The 12,202-nt window shown below is 40.2% G+C and overlaps 1 protein-coding gene across 3 annotated transcripts in view; it reads right to left on the bottom strand.

The window, feature by feature from the left end:
• Positions 1–5,380: 5,380 nt before the first annotated feature.
• Positions 5,381–12,202, bottom strand: part of AMPH (amphiphysin) — a 116,150-nt gene continuing 109,328 nt past the window's right edge. For all 3 annotated transcript variants that reach the window (XM_054161008.1, XM_054161007.1, XM_054161009.1), the window contains 3 exons: positions 11,048–11,314; positions 9,148–9,249; positions 5,381–6,600 (listed from right to left, as the gene is read on the bottom strand). In XM_054161008.1, the coding sequence (XP_054016983.1) occupies positions 6,493–6,600; positions 9,148–9,249; positions 11,048–11,314 (477 nt within the window). In that variant the 3' untranslated portion in view covers positions 5,381–6,492. The remainder of the gene's footprint in view (positions 6,601–9,147; positions 9,250–11,047; positions 11,315–12,202) is intronic.

Genomic DNA, 12,202 nt, shown 5'->3' with positions numbered 1-12,202 from the left:
TGTGGCCTCCTGAAAAAGAAAAGAGTTGGGGTCAGACTCAAGTGGTGGTGAAGCAGATCTGAGTGGCAGAAAACAAGCCAGTGAGCCTGTGCCATCTGTGGATGTACACCAGCCATTTCCTTGGAGTACCACTTAGAAGGCAAAAAGCAAAGAACAAAACCCCCAACCCAAATCTATCCTTGTAAGAAGGTTCACTGCTGAGACAAACGAAGGTGTGGGGGTTTTGTGTGTGCGTTTGGGTTTTGGGTTTTTTTTTGTGGGGTGTTTTGTTTTGTCATTTTTTTTTTTCCTCAGAGATTTTGCTTGGATTCCTGTCTTAATAGCAAGATAGTCATAAGGGAAGGCCCACTGAAATTGGAAATGATGTTTGTGGCTTGCTGAGTGGGATAAAAATCAAACTTTTCTGAGCTTGTTTTGTAAAACTACAAAAAGCTTCAAGACCAACAGCAGTGCTGTCCTGGCCCAAGATTAATCCCAGAGATATCCAGGACTTTGACCACTCACTCCATGTAAAATGTAGAGGCAGCACAGCCTGAAAAAAGAATATGGACTGCTCCAGTGTAGATTTTTAGTCTACCCTTTGAGTCTTGCTGGAAGGTTTAGATAAACAGTGTACAGCTGGAGATGGCGTTCTTTGCAATTCAACATCTGAAAAATATCCATCTTCTGACTCAAATAATTTTTTTCCCTTTAAATCTTTTCTTTCTAAAAGTAATTCCCAACAAAGAACTTAATGCTTTGTTCAGAAAAATCTCAGACTGTATAGCCCTGAGCAACCTGAGAAGCACTGGCTTTCTCTTTCCTCACAAGTGCTGGCTAAAAAGAATATTCAGGAAAGGACTCCTTTCCTGTGACTCTCCAGTGCTTCACACTCTTCAGGTGTTGTAGGAAACAATAGTAAATCTTTCCTTTTGTGACCCAGAAGAGTAACTGAACTCAATGTAAGTAGTCCTTACTGGTATAGCAAATTCAGGCTGTCAATCAAGACAATGTTCTGATGCTGAGCTGTAGTCTTCTATTTCCCTTTGGAGATGCAACCTGATCTAGTGTGAGGTGTCCGTACCCATGGCAGGGGGATTGGAACTAGATGATCCTTGAGGTCTCTTCCAACCCTAGCAGTTCTATAATTCTATGATGGCTGTTCCATTGTGGAGACCGATAAACCTAGATTGCCATAGAAACAATATTAAAAATAGTCCTACATGGAGAACAAGACGGACTACAGGATCTGACAGGTGCTTTAAAATTTCACTTCTAGCTCTAGAAACGTTTGATGCAGTGTCATAGAGAATGCTGGAAGTGTATATTTAATCACCATATTTCTGTAAATAGCTCTTGTTTGTACTTTACTTTATCTGATAAGCAAACCACAGCTTAGCAGTACCTCCCAGCTGCTTATCAGCTGCGTGGTGTAACCTCACTCAGCAGCCCAGGAAGGAAGAGTCAACAGCCTAGGATGGAATGACAAGGTGCTCAAAAGGATATTTCTCACTGATACTTACATTCAATCACTCTGGAGTAGCTGCAGCAGACAGTACTGCACAGGTCCTAGGATGGCTGGCTCCTTGGAAATCACAGGCACAATTCAGTCTCTCCTGCCCAGTCTCTCCTTTTCAAATGGTTTGTAAAAGAGTCTAAGATGAAGGGCTTTTTTCCTATGAGGGTCTCCCAGCATTTACTGTGCCCTTACCTGTTTACATCTGGAAGCCATTTTTTTCTTCATCCCTCTGAACTTTGCATCCATAAAGTTGGAAACTGTCATGGGAAATGCAAAGTCAGCAAAAAAAAAATCCAAAATGCCCTCCTGTTCTTTAGTCATTTGCTTCTCCCTTCCTTGTTCTCTCCTTCTTGGACACCTCTAGTCTACTAGGCACTTTTTGCCTGTTGCTCTCTCATATCTAGACAAATAGACTGGAATGTCTCTACACAACAGGTATACAGTGTTGTGTGGATGTTTCTTTTGCAAACATCACAGTCATAGTAAAGGACAGAAGGTTAAGGGAGTGGCTGTGGGTGTAGTCCCATGCAGCACAGGGGTACCTTCTGCTGACTTGGGTCTCTGCAGCATGCAGCTGTGTTTGTATGTGCAGAAAAATTTCCTCACTGAAAGGGTTGTCAAGCAATGCAGCAGGCCGTCCAGAGTAGTGGTGGAGTCACCATTCCTGAAAGTATTCAAAAGATGTGGAAATGTGGTGATGTGGTGCTGAGGAGCATGGTATAGTGGTGGGCTTGGAAGTGCTGGGTTAACAGTTGGGCTTGATAATCTTAAAAATCTTTTCCAACCTCATGATTCTATACTTCTTTGATATTTCTTCTTGAGGATATCTTGTGTCCCAATTAATATCAGACACAGGATGGGTGTGGGGTCAGTGGGTCCCAGGTGATGTTTTGTACCAGTGAATGAAGGGAACTGTTACCCTCCAGTTACTTTGCAGACAAATTTGACAATGTCCACAAAGAGTGGCTGGGCTGTGATGGAGACTGGCTTCTGGTCCAGGTGGAGCAAGAATTCCCCATCCCTGGAGATGTGACCAAGCCATCAAACCATAGACACCCCACCCACTAGGAAGAAGGACTGAACTTTAGTCCCTGCTTCTGCTGGCAAAGGCACATAGTGCTGCACAATGTGAGGAGGGAGAGAAATGCAAAACCTTATCTCCAGTGTGTGTGTGTTGCATTGCACACATCTCTCAGCCATCACACAGAAGAATCAAGTCTTTTATCCACCAGTTATCTGTGAAGTGCCATTTGAGCTTGGGACACTGCAGATATTAAACCATGTCATGAAGCTGGAGGACAAATGAAAGTGTGATACAAAATCGAGAAAGAGAGGCTGACACCATTAAGAATGAATAATACACAGAACTTCCTTCCACTACAAGAGACAAGGGTTCCAAGAAGCCTGTATTTTTTTCTAGTCTTGCTACAGCTCCCCAGAAAAGTTCAAACCTCTCAGAAAAAGGGCAGACCCAAAAGGTAGGAATACTATGAATCTGTGTGCTATTTTGCAGACCTAAATTGAGCAGGCAGCATAGAAAAATGGTGGAATGTACTACTTACTGATTGTATCCCTACCTCCTTTACTCCATTCAGGACTCCATTCAGGGGAGAGCTGGTTCGGTGCAGTATTGTTGTAGCCTCAAGCCACTGTCAGGAAACTAGGTTTGAGCACTCCAGCATTAAAAGATGGCAAACACTGCAGCACTAACACCAAGAACCTAAGTGGGTTTTCAGTCACCCCACTGAAACCAGGACAAACCATGGGTACGTTGAACAGAGAGATATGGAGACAAGAGGAGACGCAAGAAAATTACAAGAGAAACTGACTTTACAAGATCAAAGTAGTGTGAAGAAGCTAGAAAATGAAGACTAAATGAAGACTTTTTTTGGTTTAAAATGTTTTCCTGTAGTTAATAATTTAGCTACTCATTTAAATACAGGTATAGATTTATTTTAAAGAGAGGCAGCACATAAAATGATATTCTCCTCTTAAAGCAACACTGTCTCTTTGAATTGAATCAGCTGAGTGACTTGTTACTTGGTACAGATTCACCAAACATGAATTCTAATATGTATAAGGTGCTGTCTAATATGTATATGTTGCTGTCAGGACTTACAGTGCAGCCTGATAATGTATTTTTCTCTCTTTGTGTGCACATTGAAGCAGCTAGTTTCTATTTGCATAAAACTGGGTTTATTTCTGTTATTGCACTGAATTTGATCTGTGTCCTCACAGTTATGAGCCAACTTCAGATTATATGAGATATTAATGAAGCAAACCTAGCTGAAGACTGATCCAAACAACTAATTTCGCAAACGCAAGTTCTAGCATCTACCGCCCTCTGCTGGATATAAAGGAGTAGAACCTCAGGCAGCTATTTTTGAGCATCGTTGGATGCTAGGAATTCCTGCATATTGGAAGCACAAACCAATGAGAAATTATAAAACTCAGTATTTCTGATAAACACATGGTGACCTGAACAGGCAGGGAGGCTGGTGGAGATCAGCTTGCTGTCATGGTACCTGGGACAATGAAGGGGCAAGACAGAGGTCCACCATCTAGTTCTTCCATTTATCACTCTCAAGTCTGTGACCAGAGGAGTCACACCAAAAATAAAAACCATCTGGTGCAATTGAGAAATGAACAACAGTTGGACCCCCAGGAATGATGGCTTGACCACATTCCCACCCACCCATTCTTTACAATAGTAGGTAATGAGGTGTAAGTATTGCCCCAATTTCATATCTCATTTGGAGGGAAACAAGAATTCAATGCCAATAAATGGATTTATCCTCCTCGTCTGTATATGTATTTGGCATATGGACAAACTGTGCTATCTGTGCACTGTGCTAACTGTGCATTGCTTCTGCTGAATGCAGCTGGACTTCCAGCAGACAGGCTGTTTGTGCATCTGGTGTCAGGCCCAGAGTCATGGCAATCATTGACATACTTATTAACAGATAAGTCCGGCCACTCCTAGCCCCTCTAATCTCCGAGAACTGGCTGGAACACAAGGGGATTAATCCCTTACCGAATATATACTTCACTAAATGCAACAGAACAATACTGTGGATTTTTAAAAGCAAAACAGTTGTGTATCAGTCAGTTTGGGGTATCTTTTAGGTGGATAGCAGTGTGATTTGCTTTCCCAGGCTAGGAGATATCTGGTGATTCTCAGCATTTATACAGCCTTTAAAACACGTATAGGCTTAAAATGCAGAGTTTGGAATCCCTGCCAATGACTACAGACAATTCCACTTTCATTTGTACCTGTACAAGACCGTGGGAGTTAGAGCACCCTGTCTGTCAGGCAGTATCTGTCAGGTTCAGCCACTGAGAGAGGGAAACTGGATGACCTTCCCATTTAGTGATTTTTGTCATAGTTTGCACAGCATATTCTTCAAGATTACATGGTTTTTAAATCATTAACACACAGCCAGATTCTTCCTTGTACTCAGCTTAATGCATTTAAATTAAAAAGCTTAAACAGAGGATTTAGCTTGCTTATGAGTAATTAACTGAAATAAATGAAGTATAGGGAACCCTGGATTACATTTACCTTCTCTGTTGTAGCATGCACCTCAGAAACACAGTAATTCAAGTATATAGCTCCTTTGGTGCTTGTGGACAGATACTAGATGGCAGTCAGAGTCTGGAAGAGAAGCTACCAGGGGATGTGCTGAACTGGGGTTCACACCTTTAGGAGCTCTGGCAATGATTAGGGTTGAGAGCAAGGACTTAAATGGTGCATCTGCAATGCTGTGTTTCTTTGGAAAAAGAGGAGTCAAATTAAGATTAGAGTCTCTCATACAACATGGAAACTGTGCAAACTTCAATGATACAAAACTTCAAAAGCACCACAGATGAAACAGCTTCTTTGGATCAAAGGTTTATTTTTAATGACACAGCACTGGAAAACATAAGTTACAGATGACTTTTTGATACAGGATACATTATATATCTTATTTTAAAAGGATCTTGTGAAGGTACGATGCATAAATACATATAGTGAAAATATATTGTTTATTTCTTCTCAGAGATTAATTTGGTTTATTTGTTTTTTATTATTTATTCATTCAGCCAATTAAATGAATAGAAAAAGTATAGATTAGCATCATAACAGCTTCCCCTCTAGATTATCTCATTGTAACTACTGCAGCTGGAAGAGGAGACCGAGCCATGCCTTCTCCATGGTTTAGCAGCTTTGAACATGATGTTACTCATCATCTCAGAATGAAAATCTCACATTACAAACACAGATACTGTATCATGTTTTGGCAATGGAGCAGCTAGTTTTGCTCTGGAACAAAACCATTTCCTGTAATGCCAGACAGTGAAAGAGCAATGCATGTACTGATGACACTACACAGCCAAAGAACTACGATGAAGTCATGAAAAATGCATATATAGCCATATGCACTTATATACACACATACAGGTTCTTGTGTGTATATATATTATGCATGTCCAAAAATAACACTGAAAAAAACGTTGCAGCAGTTTATTTGTGGTTTTTTGTTGTTGTTTGTTTTCATTTTTGTTATCAACACATGAAACATAATAGTTTGACCTCATTACTACAGGATAACTAATTAAATCTTCTGCAGTGCAACTCAATACAATACACTTAGTGCAGAGAAGTTAAGGTTTTGGTATTGAGGAGGCTAATTTCAGATTTCATGGGAAAGGACCAAATACAGGATCACCATAGCTCTGACAAAGCACAAACAAACCCGTTGCCACGTACATGGGAACAAAGAAGAACATTTCCTTTTTACTATTTTTGTTTGTTTTTCACGTTCTGCTTCAGAAATCGCTAGCTTAACACTTTGCATTCATGCTCATTTCGATATGTTTCAACAAGCTTTGTCTGGCACCAGTCTGTAAACCATTAACAGCTTAAACTACAAAAAGGTGGGCTCCTGTGTTTCAAAGAGGTTAAAAACCTATTGACTGAGCTTCGTACCACATCCTCCTGCCTGACTGGAGAACTACTCCAGACGGCGTGTGAAGTTCTCTGGGAAAAGTCCTTTATAACTATCTGCATCTCTGTACTGAAGCCACTCCGATTCCTTAATGCCTGTCAACCAGCCAGCCTCCTGCAAGGAAAAAGACAAGAGTCTTTTAAACTTCAAGTTTCCCCCCTTCCTTGCTATGATCGTCAGACCTGAACACTTTTCAGTCACATGGCTAAAAGCCTGGGTGCTTTGGTTAAAAAGCAGCCTCTCATTTTGCACAGACCATTTTCTCTGTTCTGTTTGACTGTGAACATACTGCATGGCCTTTATCCCATCTAACCCACAGCTGAACTCCAAAGCAGATAAGCAGTCTTCCAGAATTAGATCAGATCTGCATTTTTGCCAATCTCTGTTGAGACTTTTGCAAAGTTGCCACAATATTGGCAAAGTTGCATAGCAAGAGCATAGCAGTGGGCCAGAAGCTTTATACAATACCACAGATGGGGGAAAATTACTTTTCAGTCTGAACTTTCCCCTTGAGATTTCTTTTATCTCATTCATGTATTAGCAGTCAGAAGAAATAACAGTTCTTGCAGTCTCTGGAGTTACTATCTCTAGAAACTCAAACTTGGTTAATATGCAATTATTTTTCTAAAAAATCCTGGGTACTTAAAGCAGAAGTTGACATGCAAAAGTGCAAACAAACCACTACTAGTTAAGGCAATGAGAAGAGAGATTTCTTAATGGAAAGTGTTGGGTCCTTTCTAAGTATGATTGGTTTTACCTGGAATTAAATCAATTTAGTATGTTTAAAAAAAAAAATAAATCAGCTTATTCTCATCTCATTGAGTAACCCTGTGCTGTGCTCCTTTTAAGAACAGGAGCCAGAGCAAAGGCAAGACAGAATTTCTAATGCTGCCATATTATCATTGCACAAAGATTACAGAAAGAGTTTGAACAGAGCCTGACATACCCCACCAAGTCAGGCTGATTTTACCAGCTATATTAGAACTATGGTTTCAGAGAGGTCAGTTTTGAAAGAGAATAAAGGATAACAAAGATTAAAAAAACCCTCTCTATAAACCAACAGAGTACCTGTAGAAAGAGAAAAAGATTGAGCTTTACAGTGATGTTAAACATGAAGGGCAAATATGTACTGAGTAATAAAGATATGACCAGAATGCTTTTAGGAACATGAATACATAAAGGTTTATTTTCTCCATCATTGCACACAATTTACTCCAATTAATGCTAATGGAAAGTCTATGCACACCACAAGAGAATAATATACTTCATGGATTCACCAAGTGAAGATTAAGCCTATTTAACACAAAACATCCTTAAAACAGCAGATGGAAGACAGAAAGCAGATTTTGGGATCTTTACAGCAGTGTCCTACTCTGCAAATACTGATACTGAAATTTGTTGAACTGCCCATGAAGTAAGATGTAGCATAACTGAGTAAGGATAACAGAATCTATCCCTATAAAAAGATCAAAGTGCTCTGCTGAAAGACAAATATTTTATTCTGAAACAGATTAAACAAACAAACAAACAAACAAAACCCAAACACAGAAACCCCCAAACAAACTCAAACCCCAATTACTTCTACCTTAGAGAGCATCATCTATCAAAACAATTTCAAATACAGTCCCCAGTACTCATATGTGCTTATTATTAGTATTTAGAGCTATTAGTAACTAGAACTATTAGTATTAATAATTAGAGCTATTTTAAGAAAACACTGTAACAGGCTCCCCAGGGAGATGGTTGAATCTCCATCCCTGGAGGCATTTAAAAGGAACAGGGATGAGGTGCTGAGGGACATGGTTTAGCACCAGACTTGGTAGAGTTAAATAATGGTTGGACATCATCTGAAAGGTCAGATTCTGTGATTCTGTGAAATATTCTTCATTCAGATCAGTGTTCTTAACTATGTGACTAGGCAGGATGCAGTGCCCCACCTCTCAGCCCCCACATCAATGGGAGACTTTTTACTGGTACTAAAAGACGCCTGTGAAGTTGCTGGTGCTAACAGTGTGCTGCACAGTCTGCTCTTCTACAGCAGTGGCCAAAAAACCAACTCACTTCACTGCAATTCAATTTAATATGCAAAACAAAAGTGTTCAAAAATTCACCTGAAACACATTGTTAAAATAACGTTAGATGTCTTAAATTAAATAAACTATCCTTTAATTCAGGTTCAGGCTTCCAGAGGGCTTCAGAAGCATACAGCACACTTAGCAGCATCTCCATAAATTTTGGTTGTAGGACAGCAAAATTTCGGTGCGTGAAATGTGTATTATTTCTTCAACCTCTCATGTGAAAGCCAGAGGGATCAAGTAGTGAGTTCCAGTGCAATGTTAAGGCAAGATGACACATAGCAGCATAATGCACAATTTGCAAGTGATCTTCCATATTAAGCCCCTGTGTGTATCTGTGCCTGCATAAAATCCACTGCAAAGCTGCATAAAGAAAACATGTTGAGGTTGGATCCTGCTGGGAATTTAGCTGTGGGCAGCTGTGCCATTTAGTCTCAAATGAAACAAGTACAAAGACAAAATTAAAACCTTTGTGTTCTCTATCAGTAACGACATTTTGAATCCACATTCCCATGAACTATAATCTGGGAGAGAAAAGGTAAGGCAAAGAAAAATGTCAACAAAAGAAAGAGACATCTGTTTTTACCTGATCAGCTGTGGTCTCAGAAGGAATTACTAGTACAATGTCTCCTCGTTTTAGGTTAAGCTCATCACTGTTAGCTGCTTCAAAATCATGTAGAACTTCAACCTAAAGAAATCAACACCAAACATATAGGGCATGATATAAACAGAGACATTTTCTCACAAAAAATTTATGGTTTAACCTTTATTAAAACCCAAGAATAACATGCCTTCTTTACACAAACATATGGCTATCGACAGAGAGATTCAGATTGTTAATGCCGACATTGAGTCAAGTCAAAGATTTCCACTCATACCCTTGGGAACAGAGGCAGCTTGAGCAAGGCTTCCTTAGACTACCAAAGGAAACCTAAGAACCTTTTCTGCAGTTACAAGATCTCTAGGGCAGATGATACTGCAGCACCCTACAAGTTCTGTCTTTTGGGCAAGGCCTGCCACCCTTATGCCTTCTGTGAAGGAACTTGCTTTCATTCTCCACTATCATTATTAAATCCTTAGATTTAAGGGGGAGTGCCTGGATTTTGAAAAAATGAAATTGGGAAAGACTCCCAGGAGTGAATATTTCAGATTTGCTCATTCTCTTCTTGTGGCCACTGGATATTAGTCTTGCTGTAAACATCCATGAAAGTTTGAGTGGGACATACAGTACCTGTTTTAACAGATGACCAAAGAGAAGAGTAATGGGAACCGTTCTTAATGCTTGCTCTGAAAAGGGCTCCCATTGACTGCCAAGAACTCTCATTTACTGTAAGATGGGTATGCCAAACCCAAAAATCTGTTTTTCAGAGAGGTGATTATTAAAACACTGGCAGGATCAGTAAGTCATTGTGAACAGATGATTTTAACTAAATTATTCTACCTCCTTAAGAGAATGCTATTGTAATTTTCTCAAAGCACAGCCAGTTCCATGGGAACTGCAATAATGACACAAAGAACCAGGTGGCAGGCATAGATTCTGCTTCTCTTTATTTATGCCTGGCCCAAGAGAGTGTGATGAGAACCACAAGATGATCTGTGTCAGCATGTCTGAAGTTGCACAACACTGTTTACCCACACCTTAATGGTATGCTCAAAGTTTGCTGAAAATATTGAGCGATGAGAACAGACCAAGAAGAAAGGCAGACTTAAGGAGTGCTATGGGACTCATTAGTCTGAATTATGTAAATTATAATAGGAAGCATGTAAAGTTCATCCATCCTCAAGGAGCTTTTCTGCTGCTTGCTGATTCTGAAGTGAGAAGCATTATCAAAGAACCTTATGAACCAGGAAACCCTAGGGATCCTGCCAGCCAAGGAGAGACTTTCTCTTGCGTCTCATTAAACTTTTCTGTTTCATCACCCTAACAGTTTATAACTATAATGTTACTAAAGATGCAGAATGACATTTTGGCTTCATTGTTATGAAATGTAGAAGTCCCACAGGTTTCAGGGGAAGCAGAACATCCACTATAGATTTTCAGGCCAGAGAAAGGCCATTTTTTAATATTCACAAAGTCACAGAATGGTTTGAGTTGGAAGGGACATCAAAGATCAAATATGTTGTCAGTATATCAGGTACATTGTTAGCATATATTGTGCAATATTGCTGATGAACTGTGGCAGTGCAGTTTTACCCAATATATTTATTTGCAGTAGTAATTTGATGAGATAAAAGGGTTTTTGTACTTCAGCATGTTTTCTGGCTGCTAACGCCTATGTGCAGCTGCAGCAGCATGCAGAAAATACATCCCAGACTCCATATAAAGCAACAGCATGATGTCAAAGTTGTGTTTGTGTGTGCATGTGTCTGGCTGGTAAACTAAATGCTCTTTGGCTTCAAGAAATCATCATACTGCCTGCACCAGCAGACAAATCCACAGAAGCTAGATCTGCAGGAACATCTACAAAAAGAATGAAGAAGCAGACCTTAAAGAGAAAGCCAGGTGGCATCGCAGAAGCTGTGTCTTCTACTGGAACAGGCTGATCTTGAGAAGGTGCACTCTGAATTTCTTCAGCAAGTTTCTGCTCACTTCCAGCCTGGGAAACTCCAGTGAGAGACGTGTCAGTGCCCTGAATGCCCATCTCCGCTGCAGCATCTTTGGACTCATTCATGATGACTTCATGTTCTTCTCCCTCCCCCTCATTGTTGGATGCTGGCTCTATTACAACTGAAGGGATGCTGCTGATCTTTTCCTGGGGGAGTGGGGAAAAAAGATAAATCAAACAAACAAACAACACAAAAGCATTGCAGTAGTATTTAGCATTTTGTTTCAAGCACAAAAACTCAATTATTTGTTTATTGCTCAGGGTGTATAAGGGCATGGGGATTTCTTTCTTCTCCACAGTGGCTTCTTAGGGAGTAATCCCTTCTCTGCTTTCTCTGCTCCCCTTAGTTCTCCTATTTCTACTTTCTGTATTACCATGAATCATTGTAGTAAATAATAAAAATGCTTAGTAAATAATAAAAATGCTCTAAACTTTGGGTGAATTTGGGCAAAGCCACAAGTTCCAAGAGTTGCTGTCCTGTGTTAATTTGTGAATTCGAGTCAGTAGGTCAAAGGTGATGAAAGAGGGAAATGTGACCTGTTTGACTGGTTAAGAAGATCTCTCCCTATTCACTATCTCCCCATTTAGCTGGAGCAGAAAGGCTAAGAAGGTAGCATCTGATCAATAATGAAATCCAGGACAAAAAGCATTTAATAAAATTTGTTGGAGCATCCAACCTGAAAATGACATGTTCACCAATCCTTTGCCAGACCACCTTATTCAAGTGCACAGGAGAAATATGATGTGCAATGTCACAAGGTGGCAACTGGCTGCCCAGCTGTAGGGTCTGCTCTAATACCTGTTCCCAGGCTCCTCAGAGGTTGCAGAAGAAAGGACAGCAGGCCAGATGCAGACACATAGCTTGACCACCGTGATTTACATAAAACAAATCAATGCTATTGATAGGACTTGGTGCAAGGAGACGAGCAAAATCTGCCTGTTCCTCCAGAAAGCCCTGCTAGGTTGTGTGATAAAGTTTGCCTCTGTAGAGGAGCACAGATGAAATAATGGCAGGAGGGAGAGCCCAGATCTGCC

Source organism: Dryobates pubescens, chromosome 4 (assembly GCF_014839835.1).
Source record: "Dryobates pubescens isolate bDryPub1 chromosome 4, bDryPub1.pri, whole genome shotgun sequence".
NCBI classification, from domain to species: domain Eukaryota; kingdom Metazoa; phylum Chordata; class Aves; order Piciformes; family Picidae; genus Dryobates; species Dryobates pubescens.
Note: the sequence above shows the minus strand (reverse complement) of the source record. Positions and strands in the feature narration are given on the sequence as shown.